The sequence below is a fragment of the Ambystoma mexicanum genome, chromosome 6q (assembly GCF_040938575.1).
Source record: "Ambystoma mexicanum isolate Mex_15411 chromosome 6q, UKY_AmexF1_1, whole genome shotgun sequence".
In the NCBI taxonomy this organism is placed as follows: Eukaryota; Metazoa; Chordata; class Amphibia; order Caudata; family Ambystomatidae; genus Ambystoma; species Ambystoma mexicanum.
The window spans coordinates 1400831080-1400847214 of record NC_090937.1 but is presented as its reverse complement, the minus strand read 5'-3'; the positions used below and the strand labels follow the sequence as shown (position 1 = coordinate 1400847214).

Genomic DNA, 16135 nt, shown 5'->3' with positions numbered 1-16135 from the left:
AAAGAGTTGGACCAAAAGAAAGGGACCAGTTAGATGGTCAAGGCGGCCAGCCCAGTTCAGAAGGATTATTATTACCTTGTAGAAAGGGAGGCCTGGCGGACACGGTACCTTAAAGTGGTGAGAATACTCCAGCGGGGGCAGTTGTTCCTGGCAGCGGATGCAAGTCGGTGCTTCGTCCGGGGGAAGTGAGGATCTCGTCGGGGAGGAAGACAGGAGTCCGTTGCACTGCCAGGGAAGAAACCAGCCGCGGAGTTCTCAGTTAAAAGGAGCGTTCCTTTTATTCACGGTCCAGTGGTGAGTGGCTATCCGGTTGCCGGGGTGCTTGGTACGGGCAATTCGACCACAAGACGTTGTGGGATGCGAGGAAAAGAAGGTAAACTGGTTGTGGCCACCAGTCAGGGGAAGAAGACGCTCCAGCCAGGAGATCTTCTCTGTTGTCGGGAAGTGGTGAGTCGGTTCCGCAGGGCGCCACAGGTGGTGTCGTCGTAGCAGGTCGGCTCAGGTTTTCCCTCGTCGGATTCTCAGGTCCTGTGGTGACTTCTGAAGTTCCAGTCCCAAAAGCCCTGCTTTTATGCAGCACACCCCCATTCCCTCAGCCTAGCTGTCAAACAAACATGCTAAGTGGTGAGCCGGCCGGCTCACCACTTGGGCCAATCACACAAGAGTGCGACTTGAGTTACCAAGGTAACTCAGTCCAGGGTGCCTAAACCCCCTTCCACACCCCCTGTGGTACCTAGACAGAGTGGCACCACTTTTGGAGGCTTTTGGAGTCACAGAAGAGAACACAAACACCATTTTAGAATCGAGTTCTGGCCAAAAATACCAACCAGTGAATTAATATTAAATAAATAAACCGGCGGTATGTTCGAGGCTATGAGAATTAAATAATTAAAGTTGGTAGTCTCGAACAATGGGAAAATCCCATAGAGATATATTTGCGGTCGAATATAAAAAGTAGTATCCACTGCCACCAGCCGAAACTCGATCAGGGGGGACGGAGACGTGCCCCCTCCACTAACAGACCCGGGGGCAATCGAATTGCCCCGACCAGTACCTCCACAATATGATGGTTTGTACTGGTTTCTGTTCATAATTTGGGACTAGTAAAGCCAATGGTGACTTTACATGCCCTGGGAGACAGTAGTCAGTCCCAGGGTATGGAGTCTATGGCGGGGTGTCACTATGACACCCCTGTGTCACTGCACTGAGGGTGCTGTGTAACACACATAGTAAAAACACATGAGACCCTATGGCGTAAAAGACCCCATAGCCCATAAAACACATTAACAGTCAAAGGAACCCCTCAAATCATGTCCAAGAGTGTGAAGAAAAGAGACTCACTCTTGGCAGGAGAAAAAAAACAAACTCCAGAAATCCAGCAAAGCTGCTGGGGGCCTCACTAGGTTAGGAAATTCAGCCTAAACAGAGAATTCTCCCTAACAATGCACTTTAACTCAGACCTGGTACTAGAGCTAGTTATTTCAGAAAGTGAGAGTCTGCGGAGCCAAGGGGTTGTGGCATCCTTAATTGACAATGAGAGGATCCAAAAATGGGAAACAGTGGGAGGAGAGAAAAAAGTAAAAGAGTTCACTCCAAGAGGGAGGGAATCATCTAGGGAAGCCGGGCAAATTGAGTGGGCAAGAGTAATTGAAGCCCTAGTTCACGGAGCAAGATGGGAAAATTTGACTCTGTAGCCCAATTGATCATGTAGCCGACGTTTACCAGTTGCCCCTCTCACTATTATCATGGAACATTAGGGGCTTTGGTAAACTGATAACCAACATACATGTAATAGAACAACTAAAAGATTTTCCTATACTATTCCTACACGAGAAATGTGCGAAGGAGGATTTACTGTGGAATGGACACTCCTGCTGCCAACAAATGGCAGATATACCCAGTGTTGGTCACCCATCAGGATGTTTATGCAGATTCATCAAATGGGGATTAGGTATCACCGGAACCATGATCTCCAATGACCAGAGAGGCATACAGGCGATTTGGATAGAATTGCAAAAAAACCTGATTTGTATTCAAATCCTGCTGATAAATATGTATTGGCTTAATACTCATTGTGACATTATGGTCATTAGGGCTACACTTGGTGAGATCATAGTAACGTTTGAAACAAAACATACAAATGCATAAGTGCTAATGGTTGGAGAGTTCAACTCCCATCGTCTGCCCTAAACTTGGGCGGGTGGAATGGTGAAGCTCCCCACGCAATTTCACAAGTCTTGCAGGTTACAAGGTGGAGGGAGTACTGGGAAGATTAGGAAATGTTAATCCTGAATGGTTACACAATGGGTGACATACCAGCAAAACCAACATGGCATAGAAATGACGTCAAATCTTGGCTAGACTATCCTGTAGCCTCCGAAGATCAAGTCCGGCTAAACAGGGTTAGAAGTAGTTAGTAGTTCAGCAAGTGATCATGACAAAGGAACACTACAAGTAAATCTTAGTATTACCATGCCTTCTACATCCAGTTGCAAAATTCTTATCAATAATAGTCCTCAGATACAAAAAGGGAGATCGAAGTGATCCATCAAATTACCGACCTACAGCTCTGATGGATCTTCTCCAGATGTGTCCTGAAAGAAATAGAGCAGTGGTCGAGAGACGAGGCATTTTAGCCAAATTTCAGACCGGCTTTAGGCGCGAAACAGGGACTGATGCGAGTGGTCTGCTTATTCAATCTTTAATCAATCAGGCATGTACGGTCGGAGAAGACCTGCTGTATGCAATTAGTATGGATCTGAGTTTAGCATTTAACTCTATTGATAGAACAAGGTTATGGAGAAAGCTTGCTGATTGTGGCATCCTAAAACATATCCTGGATATGCTTATCCACCCCCATAAAGATACAATAATCAAAGTTAGACTGAATAACCAAGGTGATGTATCCGCTCCATTAGATACTTATTGTGGGTTGAGACAGGGATGTGTGTTGGCGGCATGGCGGGGCAAGGCCGACTTGTGGGATTTCCTAGAAAGAGCTACTTTAATCTCACCTAAATTAGGTTCTCTCTAGGCTGGACTACTGCAACAGCCTCTTTCTAGATCTGCCTGCCTCTACTCACCGCCCTCTGCAACTCATGCAAAACAGGACTGCAAGAGGTGGTCACCAGGGGGCGCGAAGATGAGATCCTCTCCTGCGTGAGCTCCCGTCCCGAAAAACGGAATGAGCCCCCGTTTTTGGACACTCCCCGCCCCCAGGGTAGAAACTCAAGACCGAGGTGTGTGAAGGTACTTGCCACGTACGGAAGAAAACCCAGGTGAAAACGGCCCCGGCTTCCAGCGAATATTGTCGTGAAACTGTGAAGGCGCAAATGAAACTAGAATCGGCCTCGACTCTGCCCGGAACTCTTGGCCTGCCGGGAGCAACTGCTGCGCCAACACCCAGTGGAATGCACGCTGGAGGCTGGACCCCACGTCCACACAGCGCCACTCCTGGATGCGAGGATCCGGCGGAGCAGACGGTAGACCGCAATAGCGGAGAAAGGAGCGGGGAGAACTTTGGAAGCGGTGTGACGCCGGGCGCCCCGGGAAGAAAACAGAGACACGGGCCTTGTGCTTCCTCTTCCGCTGAAACAAACTTACGCGGCGGGACCAGATCGCTTCCCCCTGACAGACCAAGCGAGGCGGGCTTGCTGCCGGACTGGGGTGCGACCTGGGATGCATGTGGCGAGGTGCTAGCGCTCCCCGCGGTCCAAGAGAAGTAAGTGACCGCCGTTCTCCCCCCCCTCCGTTTACCCGCTGCATACAGCGGTCTCACCCGGAACCTACAGCAAAGTCGGTCGCGACCTTGCTCGCGCCCTACGCCCCAGGGCGGGACCCCGCAAACTGTTCGCCCTGAACCAACGCAATACGTTGACACCCGGACGCATGTTATCCGCAGGGCATCCCCCCTCATGAGAGACAGTTTTGTAGTACGCACGAACGGCACGGCCGTGGGGCAATTTTTCTGATCCCTGACCACAGCCCATGGATGCACCCTACAGGGAAATAAATAAGAGACACTCACCTGAATTGCCTGTGCCATACCCATTTACGCAGTCGTAGGATTCCTCAAGAAGGAAAGAAACATAACGGAGAATGTGAGGCATATAGCAGATTATACCTGCTTAGCTACACACGCCTTCTGATATCAACCCCACGGAATACAGAACTTTGTTGCCCCGCTGGTGGCGGCAGAGGTAGGAGGAGGGTCTGCGCGCCATCCGAAGTAAGCCGCACCTCGAGGATCATATAGCCTCTTGATATCCAGCCCACCATAGACAATCGTGATCCCCCAGGATACCCTAAGAACCTGATCCTCCCTAAGGTGGCAAGAAAGGACTGGGGATATAATAGGCGAATTCCGCATCTGAACCGCGGACCCCCACGGGGAGGTGACCACAAGACATTGGGAAATTATCAACAACTGGTCCACGCCCTTTTCCAGGGGATAAGGACCTTACCAGACTGTAATAACAGACGCATCTGCCTCACAGAGGGAAAGGCCCCCGGAGATACTTCTGAAATGGTCTGTCTCGGACGGAAAGTAAAAGGAGGAAATAAGTGAACTAGGGGCGTGTGCCTCCTCTGTGGTAACAGGCATTCTAGCAGCTGCACTGTCCGACACGTTGAAACCACGACATCAGGCACATGAACGCCCGACAGAAACTTGCCATGTAAAGGCATACGGTTCGATACCCCGAATCGACGTCGGCCCCAAAATGGCCACATCGCCAATCACGGATACAGAAACCGCCGCCACAAAAGGAGACATAGCAGATTTACTGGCGGAAATAAGGAATATGGGAGCCAATATAGGAGGGAAAATTGATAAACTCACACAGCGCCTTGACAACATAGAGGATAGGGTTGAAGGTGTCGAAAACAACCAGGCCTCAATTGACGTCTTGGAAACACAGCTAGCCCACAGAATAACTGAACTAGAAAAAAGAGAGCAAGAGTTTAAACTTAAGATGGATGATTTGGAGAAATGTGAAAGGAGAAACAACCTACGCTTTTTTGGGATTCCCGAGAAAGAAGGGGAAACAGAAGAGGACCTAAAAACTACCCTTCACGACATCATCAAGCTCCTGGTTGCGGACAACAACATTGATGAACCCAAGACAGAGCGCATTCACAGAGCGGGAGGCCCGCCTGGAGGCCTGAGATCAGTTCTGGCAAGATTTCACCATTATCAGGATAGGATGAGAGTGTTGGAAAAGGCGAGGAGTGGAGGCACCATCACCCTAAGTGGATCCCAAATAACGATATATCAGGACCTCTCCTCCCTGACCTTAGCCCTGAGGAAAATGTGTAAACCACTTACGACATGGCTTAAGTCTCGTGACACGCGCTACAGATGGGGATACCCCTTTTCTCTTTCTTTCGAACATGAAGGCACAAGGATCAGGTTGAGCTCTGAGCAACAAATCAAAGCTTGCATATCGGATTTACTAGGCCCGCAGGATCGGGAGGAATCCCGTGACCATGCCCTCAAGGACGGGAAGGAATGGTAGACACAGGGCCCGAAGAGGAAGAAGGTGCAAGGCTCGAAGAAATATCGCAGAGGAAACGGCTCTCCGGAAGGGGGCAATTGACCCTCGACAAGTATGGTACTCTTTGCTTGGATTGACATTTGATAAGGGGAAAACATGGGTGTCTATTGGTGAAACGTGATTGAGACCTCCACTTATCTTGCAGAAATGTGCTCGCTTTGGGGGGAGGCAACCGGGGGCTCATTAGTTATGTTGATCTTTATTTTACAAGGGGACCGTGAGGTAACGGTCTCCACTGGTGGTTCGGTTCCGGGCTAGTGTGTTTAACTAGGCCCGATCGGACACCACCGAACTCAGGAAGAGGGAAGGGAGGGGGGGTGGGGAGGAGGGACAAAGGCATGTGTCAAATCAAGGGTAAATTTAAGAACTACGAACAGTGCAATGGTTATGTGGTTGTTTAAACACAGAGGGTTGAAATGGTCAGAGTATGTAAGGTCTCAGATTCCGTTGTTACGATGACCGCTGAACCATATAGCAGGGGTGCCATAAGGGTGGGAACGCTGAACGTCAAAGGTCTTAATTCACCAACCAAGAGATCACTTGTCTTTAGAGAATTCCGCAGATCAAAAATCGATATCCTTTTATTGCAGGAGACTAAATATATGAAGGGTGAGGAGAGGGTTGTCCTGGGGAGGCGATCCGGGATAGAGTTCTCGGGTTCGGGACCATTAAAGATGGGGGAGTGGGGAATACGCATTAGGAAGGGGATAGACTTCAAGACCACAAAGGTTTGGTCAGATGCAGAAGGATGCCTTGCTTGTTTCAGGGACCATTGGGAATGTGTCCACTATGATTGCCACAATTTACTCCCCCCAACGTAGGGCAAGTTAGATTCCTCTCCAAAACAATCCCCAAAATCATGCCATAGTCAACAGGTCATATCATCCTTGGAGGAGATTTTAATACATGGGCAGATCCCACGTTAGATTGGAAACCTAGTAATCCAGAAACACGTGATAAACTCGGAGGAGACCATGCCCAATTCAGGGTAATGATGGAACTGTATGGACTGACTGATGTGTGGAGACGAATGCACCCTACGGAGAGAGCTTACACTTTTTTTTCAGCCCCACACAATACATTCACCCGCATTGACCACCTCTACCTCTCAAGAGATTTATCCGATATGGCCTCACACACAGAATTCACACCGATCACATGGTCTGACCATGACATGGTGACCGCCGACATAATATGGGAATCCCTACCAGTTAGAGGTGGAAAATGGAGCTGCAACAAGACCCTATGGAAAGACCCTGTTTTTAAGTCGGAGATGGAAACTGAACTTTCCGATTACTTTCGATTGAACGATACCGGGGAGGTCTCTAAACAAGGGGTCTGGGACACGGGCAAGGCGACCTGGAAGGGGAGTCCTTATGAGGGAGCCAATAAAAAGAGAGAGAGAACTCTGATTGAAAATAGACTCCGTAGAGAAATCACCCAACTAGATAACGAAGCAAAGGAAGGGGGATGTATTAGACCATGAAAAAGTCAGTGAAGCAAGGAAAAAAAGGCAGGAACTCCGTCTCCTAGAACACGAACAAATAACTCGCAAACTTCTTTTCCTAAGACAAAAACTTTATGAGAAAGGAGATAAAGCAGACGCGTTGTTGGCGGCCAGGCTACGAGCACAGCAGGCAGAACGCAGAGTGCAGGAAATAGTTGATGGAGGACCCAGCACAGTAATAAGTAGGGTCGCCATCCCCGAAGCTTTTGCAGACTTCTATGAAGCCCTGTACACCCCAGAGACAGAACCGGACCCGTCTAGCATTCGATCCTATTTAGCTGACATCAATATGCCCAAACTGACATATATGGAGTCTGAGACCCTGGATGCCCCCATAACTGAAGAGGAGATTCAGGAGGCCATAAAACGACTAACACTAGGTAAATCCCCGGGTGAATTGGGTATACTGCAGGTTTTTACAAGACATTTGCCACACAGCTCACACCCTTTCTAGTGGAACTATTTAATGAGATCCTAGAGACAGGGAAACCTCCAGATTCATTTGTCAAAGCACTCATAACGGTCATCCCAAAAGAAGGGAGAGATCCCAAAAAATGTGGATCATATCGTCCCATCTCCCTGCTCAACATAGACGCAAAGATATACACAAAAGGGTCCTGGCAGCTAGAATTGAATCATTCATGCCCCGCCTCATCTACCCTGACCAGGTGGGCTTGATACTAGGCCGCCAGGGTGCAGACACCATGGGCAAGACCCTGCACTTGGTACATGCCTCCCACAACCTGAACACCGATCCCTCACTATTTTCCATCGATGCAGAAAAAGCATTTGATAGTGTAGATTGGGACCTTCTAATGGGAGTCCTTTGCAAAATTGGGATGGGCCACAAGCTTAGAAAGGGAATCCAGGCAGTCTACTCGACGCCTACAGCTTCGGTATTTGTAAACAGGGTATATTCTAGGTGGTTTCAGTTGAAGCGGGGTACCCGACAGGGATGCCCACTATCGGCCATCTTGTTTGCTTTATCGCTTGAACCATTAGCACACAAAATAAGATCGGACACCAGTATAGAAGGGATGCACCTGGGACACACAGAGTACAAGTTGGCGTTATATGCCGACGACATACTCCTGCATGTGGTCAATCCTGAAAGATCCATTCCCCGAGCTATATCCCTCCTCGAAGAATATGGTCAGCTATCAGGGTTTAAGGTCAATCGGTCCAAATCCATATTTTTCCCCCTCCAGGGGGCGGCAGAGGTAAATGAAACAAAATATTCCTCCCTTGGACTGACGCTTGAGCATGACACCATGCAATATTTAGGGATACGAATTACAAAACAAATAGACAACTCTATATGAAGCGAGCTTTCCAAAGCTTCTTGCCAAATTCCATGCGGACCTGGCCAGGGGAACAAATTGACAATCTCGTGGCTTGGCCGGCTTAACGCCATAAAAATGACCTGTCTCCCGAGGTTTCTCTATCCCTTTCAGATGCTTCCCATTAAAATACGAGAGCAATACTTCACCGAAGTTAGAAAAGCGACCCTAAAATTCCTGTGGCGTGGGAAAAAAGCCAGGATCGCCTACAACACATTGACGTTGCCCAAAGATAAATGAGGGGTAGGCCTCCCAGACCTCAAGAAATATTATGTTGCTGCCCAATTATGGGTACTCGTCCCTCATTTACGCAACCAAAAAGAACCACAGTGGATAGCAATGGACAACCACTATTTAGACCCAGCAACACTCTTGGTGTGACTATGGGCCCCACGAAAGAGAGTGTTGAGGAAGACAAAGGAGCATCCGCTCTTTGCCACCCTATGGGAAATATGGAGGGAGGGTCCAGAGATGAGAGAAATCACAACATGGCCGTCTCCACTGAGCCACCTATGGTCCCCGGGCATAAATAACCACATCCCCAATGTTGAAAGATTCCAGGCGTGGTATGAAGCAAGACTGGAAAGTGTGGTATCACTCTCCCGGAGCTAACAGAGGCCCTAAATATAGGCGTGCTGTCCACTTTCCACTACTTACAGATCAAAGGGGTCTTAACGAAGGCATAATGGAAAGAAAAACTGAGTAGGGAGCTCACCCCCTTCGAAAAACTGTTAGACTCCAAGACTGACAGGAAGGGCTTGATTTCCGCCATGTACAAATTACTAGTATAGGTGGGTAGAGGGAACACACATAACCTCAGAGCACGTTGGGGGAATGACGGAAATTGATGAAGATATGTGGGATAAAATGTGCCGCATGGCAACGCACACTTCCATATCATGCCATTACAAACTGCATTTCATAAAACTCTTGCACCGCTGACAGTATTATAAATTATCCCAGATGTATCAATCATCCTCCCCCCTCTGTTGGCATGAATGTGGACAAGCCGCAGACTATTGGCTCATGTGGTGTGGATGTCCTAAGATTAAGATCTATTGGGATGAAGTCTTGGGGTGGATTAGGCACCTGGACGGGATTCAAAGAACGGCGGACCCCCGTCTTGTCCTGTTCGGTCTCGAGAAAATAGAGGACGAGTGGAAGAGAGTCCAAGGCTTAGACCCCCATCTGTTGCTCGCTGCTCGGGCTTTACTCGCCACCAAATGGAAATCAATTGCGACCCCGACCGAGAATGAATGGATCAATGCTGCAATTAACATATGTACCATGGAGAAAATTACTGCAACACTCCACGGCAGGGCAACACACTGTGAAGTCTTGTGGTGAGACTTCCTAAGCAAACACACAGCAAACAGACATCCAACCCCAAATGGTGATAGGGTCCATTGTCTATTGGGCCCGACTAGGTCCTTCTCCTCTTGTGTACTATTCCCCCTCTACCTGTTTGGAGGCCGCTTTCACGCTACCTCTCAGGCACCAGTAGAATCATGACAAGACGCCCTCCTTGTGGCGAGTCCCCGAACACACCACATCGAAACAGTTTCAGCCTGCGACAATGAGCGCATGACCATGAAAACACAACTCCTTGGTAACGCGATTTCTTAGTCTGTGAGGGGTAGGAGAAGGTGTAAAAGAATAAAAAGAAGGAGAAAATGATGTCAGTTATTTCCATTGTTATACTGTTGGGTCTATAGAAACGGACTTGAGCATTGTATATTGGTGTTACTTCTACCTGTGTAACGACTATGGATGCATATGTAATCTTTTCTTTTTTCTCTTTTCTCATTGGGAGAACTGTTATGTGTTAAAACCTAATAAAATCAAATAAAAAAATTAAAAAAACAGGACTGCAAGACTTGTCCTTGGCCTCAAGCCCAGGGATCGTATCTCTCCAGTACTGAAATCCCTGCACCGGCTCCCAGTGGCGGCGATGATTAAGTTCAAAACCCTCTGCATTGTCCACCAGGCCTACTGGGGCCTCGGGCCTCAATACCTTCAACTCTATTTTCCTAAATATCTTCCTTCTCAAGCTCTTCGCTCATCTGCCTCCAACTCCCTCAGGGTTAGTCGCTTCTCCAAGCAGCGAGTTGGTGGTAGATTTCTTTCTTCTGCTGGGGCCTCCCTCTGAAACAGCCCCCCTGCCTCTCTGAAACTTGAGGATAACCATCTCTTGTTCCGGAAGCACCTCAAGACCTTCCTCTTTGCTTCTGCTTTCGCTCTTCCTCTCCCCTGCTGATCTCCTGGCTGATTCTGAAACTGCACTGGTTACCTGGCTACCCTCGGATCCCTGGCCCAGGTCCCCTCCCCACCAGTTGCAGACCTGCACTGCCCCCCTGGCAACCCTTGCACTCAGGTCCTGTTTCTGTATCCCTACGGCCCCTTCTAGCACTTGACACCTGATGTCTGCACTTTTATTTATTATTTATTGTCTTCATTTATGTTTCTGTTAGCCCATTTACTGCACTTCCCCCTCCCCTTTCCCCAGCCCTTTTTCCCCTTCCCCCCTCCCCTGCACTTGCGCGATCCGAATGTCACCCGGCTTAGTAGGATCGCTGTCTCCGTCTTCCCTCTGTTTCCCCTCCCTTGCCTCATCGCGCCTTGAAACACTTGTACAAAGTTGGGTTATAAATGCCATATCATATCATATCCCTGTCCTGATGTATGGCCTAGACATTTACTCCAGGATTGAGAATCTTGAGCTGGAAAAACTTGAAGCCTGGATATCGAAGAAAGTGCTCATTACCTAACTGTGTACCTATAACATCAATCTGTTTTCAGTTGGGGTTCACTTCTCTCCTGGCCTTTGCTCAGTTGAAGATTGTCTTACTATTTCGCAAGGTAGTGGCGAGCAGAGAAAATTCTATCTATAACACATTAATAAACTAAATGGAATGTGGGAGTGGGAGGGGCCCACTGGCCGAATTCAAGCGACAATGTGAATGCATATTGGAGCAGGAGTAGGTATCCTTAGAACTTCTGTGTGAAAATCCAGGTCAGGCTAAACAGAAAATGATGTCAGAAGATTGAATTATCACCTGTGATAAAAGGGCTCGATATAGCCTGACCAGAGAAATAAATAATGAATGTAAAAAGAAAGGAACACTGCAGAAATATTTGGAACAGTCTCCAGATAGTCGATATAGAGACACATTCCTAAGGTTTCAACTTAATATCCTACTAAGCGGAGAGATTAAGTCAATATGTAAAATCCAAAAAACTGCAGTGTCGACATTGTGGAATAGCTGTAGAAACCCTCAAACATTTGATGATAAATTGTGAGGCCCTCCAGAAGCTAAGAGAAGAGCTTTTCTCCCAATTTGTCCACTCCATAGACTCACTGAATTTAGAGTACTTTTGGAGATACATTTTACAAGGCTCCACCTCTTCCTTGGTAATCAGAGTAGTCAATTCTTTGAAAATGATTAATATTGTTGACTGAAAGAATGAATTATGAACTTGAGGAATGAATGAATGCAATATTGTAAATAACACTAGTATCCAATAATGAATTAGTAATTTTGTGAACAATTTTATGAATATGTAATTCTTAATGATATTTTTTAAAGATATATGATTGTATGAATTGTTTCTTTTGAGTAAAATGTATACAGTTCAAAATAACCGGGCAGAGATGAGCAGGCACACCTGTAATTAAACAAGTAATTCATGATGAAAGTGTCTATCGTGCTGCATTATAAGTTATTCGGTCCTGTCACCAGATGACACTCCATTTGCACAATGGAGTGATGCGTAAAATGTACTGATTATTTGTCTGGGTATGGTGACCCAGACGGCTGTTAGGACCTGCATGGATTACCACTCTTGAGTTCTTTTCTAATATTCTTATTTAGATATGTTATATTCTCTTCTTTGGAAAAAATGATACTGTAGTTCAAATGGGTTCAAAAGTTTGAAAACATGTTTCATTCCAAAGAAAATGTGGTGAAGAAAAGGAAATGTATGTGCAATGCATTTCGGTCTTTATGACCATCTTTAAGGACAATTTCTTAACACAAAAGATATGTACAAAACATTATATTAAATATTAATATTCTTCAAAGCTTATTTTGTTGGTTTAAACGTCAAAAGATGTTTATTACATACTAATTTTTAACTATGCACTCATATTGGTCTGTTATTAGAACCCACTGTGGTCAAGGGTTTGTTCCTAACAGCACCTTAACAATGGCACCAAAACTTGGCCAAATGCTATAAACATTGTGAAATATTTATACTAACAAGCATGCATATACATCCAAGTTATTTTTCCTTAACTCTTGCTACAGTTTTCCACATATTATCAGCAGAATGGGAAAATCTGACCAAGTGGACATTAACCTTTTCTGCCTGGTGGCAATAGACTTTTACAAGCATCAAATAGATGAGGAGCTCGATAGACGGTCCTTCCAGTCTGTATTTGAGGTGGTGGCTTCTCCGGGAAGTCCGTATCACCGGCTACTCACTTGCCTGCAGAATGTTCACAAGATCACCGCGTTCTGAGCATATTTATTTAAGAAGACACTAATGTAAACCGTATTCTGGTATTGGAACTGTCATCTCCCTGGGTTGTGCTTTTTTGCAGTGAATGTAGATCTGTCCGTTTTTAAAACTTTTCCATGCTTGTTTGTATAAATCGGAAAGAACCTTTCAATATTTTGAAGATCTTGAAATAGGCATTATGATGTATCTTTGATTCCTGTGAGAAACCAGTCTTCAGCCAATAATCTATACGTGCATACACACAATGAGTGCAACCCGGGACTAACTGTGGCTAAATTAACAAAACAGCACCAAGCTGTTTTATTAAACATCTGCGATGCCTGCAGGTAAAAATATTATTTTATGTATATATGGTTTTCTATCCATTTTCAAAAAGTCATCAGTATGCATCTGCTTTTGCCAATGCGGTAGAAGAACTAAATAGCCATTCCAGACTATCAGTCCCCATCATTCAGTTGGCAGTCATTCTGTTTTAATGTTGCTAACTGGCGACAAATCTATACGTTTAGAGTCTATTTGTTAACAAGTCACCTAGAAGAGATAGAAATGATGACAGCATTTTTTTAAAGAGTAACACAAAGCATGTAATCTATTGCCCAAATGGATAACCTATTTTCCGATGTCAGATGCATTGGCATTTTGGAAGATGTACTGCAGTGCACTCACAGTGCCACGGTTTTCCTTTTACTCCTCAGGATTAATGCTTTGGATATATATGTAAACGAGGAACATCAAGTTTTATATTTCTACACCATGTAAAGTATGTACAATTGTAAAACCAGTGGTGCATGGAATGTACTGTAATGTAAAATTAACAAAGACACTATGCTAACTGTACTTACATTGTGCTGGTAGTTTGTTTCCTGATTTAATAATGAACATACCGTTTTTCTAACGTACATTTAAATCCCTTTTCTCTCTTTGTTCTTCTGGCAACATTGTATGTGGTTATGTTAGCTCCAACCAATGGTCTGGTTCTAGTGAGTAATGATTGTGACAAGGAAGAGGGGCGAGGAGGTAAAGGGAAGTAGACCGCACTTCCAGCTGCCAGAATGAAAATTAGCAAAGTGCTCTTAAAAATAGCCTTATTTCTTCCTTAACTGGATCTGTTAAAGATGCAAATTGTTTGACTAATTCTTGCTATACGTAAATGCAGTAGCAATGTTTACAAATCTTAAGCATTTATCTACCTCATTGTGATCCTTTTTGTCCTGACCAATAATGTGGAGAGTGTCTAGGCTCCACTGCTGTAGACCATCTTTTGATGTTTAACAGCATGTCCTGTGCATGAAATCCTTTGAGCTGCTCTAAATGACATTCTGTAGATCATTCTTATTTTCAGAAGGAACATGTTTCGATTGCTGCAATTAGTTTTGGTAATTGACAAGGCCGTCTTTATAATGACTCCTATTTCCTCTGCAGATTCTTTCTTTGAAATACCCCAAATACCCCAAACCTCCATACTCTGTAAATATTTTCACACATTCAATGCATCAGGGCGTCACTTCTCATGGAGCATCACGCAACACTGGTAGAAAGTAACAGCACTCTAAAGGTTGCGCTGCCCACTCTGCCCCCACAGTTGCTGTTCGGTCAGAGTCTATCAGAAGGGTCAGTGTTAAAAAAACATAGAATTATAGAAAAGAACCAGCTCCCGTAGTAAAACTAGATCTGCTAAACATACAGACTTTGGTAAGAGGTCAAAATATCTTTCCAAAATAGGTGTTTGTGTCCTTGGCAAAGACGGAACTGGCTGTTACACAGCTGGTGAGTATGATGTCAGATTAAGCAACTCAATTCTCTCTTTTGGTACAGGCCAATGATATGGAAGCCTGTCAGAGGAAGATTTTCTTCCATGTTCTGAGGCACATCTTGGGGAGTGACTAAGCATGCTGGGTACCTCTCACAACTAGTGGATGAAGGGCTTGGGAATATGGGGAGGATCACCTATTTACCTCTGCCACTGGATGATGGCCAAAAATGATGGGGAAAAAAAAAAAAGATGGCCAAAAATCTTGAACATTTAAATAGAATGATTGGAAGAAAAAGGTTGTGTGCTTTGGGCCTCTCGTTCTGGTTACAGTGAGTCCTTTGTTGAATTATTTTCACTGCCCGATTATACACGCACTGAACAGAAATGTTCTTCAATGGATTGCTTTTTTTCCCGCTGATTCCTCATTGCATAGATATCTTCATCCAGCTGTGCTGCTGGAAAACATTTTCGACAGGGGGGCGTAGTGGACCTTGACTCGGCTGTCGATCTGTCCTGCTCGGCACTCGATCATCGGCTCCGGAAGTGACATCAGGCGTCGTATATATACCATGTCACTACGCCCCATACCGTAGTCCCTTTTTTTCTGTGCGTTTGCACGCTGCTTTGGGAACAAAGCATGGAGTCTTTGACTCTGAGTTTTTGACTAAATCGTCAAATTTTCTCTCATAAAACCTGGTCCGCAATCTCCAATCACATGAGTTTGAGCAAAAAGGTGCACCGACTGCCATTCCGAAATGACAGTGACCTTCCCGCACGACAGTTGTCTGTGGTATCTGGGCGCGGATCACGATACAGAGGTATGTGCGTCGTGCTCCAAAATGCAGTCGAAATCCATTCGTGAGCGGGCCACCAAACTTGCTTTGGCCGAACCGTTCACGAAATCTCTAGCGCGGTCTCTCGTCTGGACCTCCGAGGCTGAGACGGAAGGGCCCACCGCCGAAAAGGAGAAGCAAAAAGCCAAAAAGCAGTAACACTAGAGGAGTCACTCTTCCTCGTCTTCGTCGTGTAAGAAGAAACAATGCCATCGACACGTGTCCTGCTCATCGTTGGAGAAAGGTAAGCCCTCGGCTGGGCTGACCAATCTGGAAAAATAGTGGGAAAGTTTCAAAAAAGAAATGCTTGAAATGTTTAATATTTGGGCTGCTGCAGGTGCAGGTGTCCCCCCGAACAGCAGGCCTCGGGGGCAAAAGCGGCATTCGATATTCCCGACCCCACGCTTGCCAATCTGTCAACACCATCAGCGTCAGAGAAGCATCCGGGCTTGTTGCCCAAAAAGCCACATAAACCATTGACAGCTGGTCCTTCTCTAGAGCGTCGAGAGGCTAACATCCATGTATTACCCAAGCCTCAACCCACGCTGATGGCTGTTCCATTGGCGTCAAAAGGGTATACGCATTATACGCACACCCATGCTAAATTTAGAACCTTTGTCGAAAAG

At 46.0% G+C, this 16135-nt stretch overlaps 1 protein-coding gene across 4 annotated transcripts in view; it reads left to right on the top strand.

The window, feature by feature from the left end:
• The window catches only part of HTT (huntingtin), a 2905635-nt gene extending 2891875 nt beyond the window's left edge, over positions 1-13760 (top strand). For all 4 annotated transcript variants that reach the window (XM_069632055.1, XM_069632053.1, XM_069632052.1 and 1 more), the window contains one exon: positions 12710-13760. In XM_069632055.1, the coding sequence (XP_069488156.1) occupies positions 12710-12923 (214 nt within the window). In that variant the 3' untranslated portion in view covers positions 12924-13760. The remainder of the gene's footprint in view (positions 1-12709) is intronic.
• The last annotated feature ends 2375 nt before the right edge of the window (positions 13761-16135 follow it).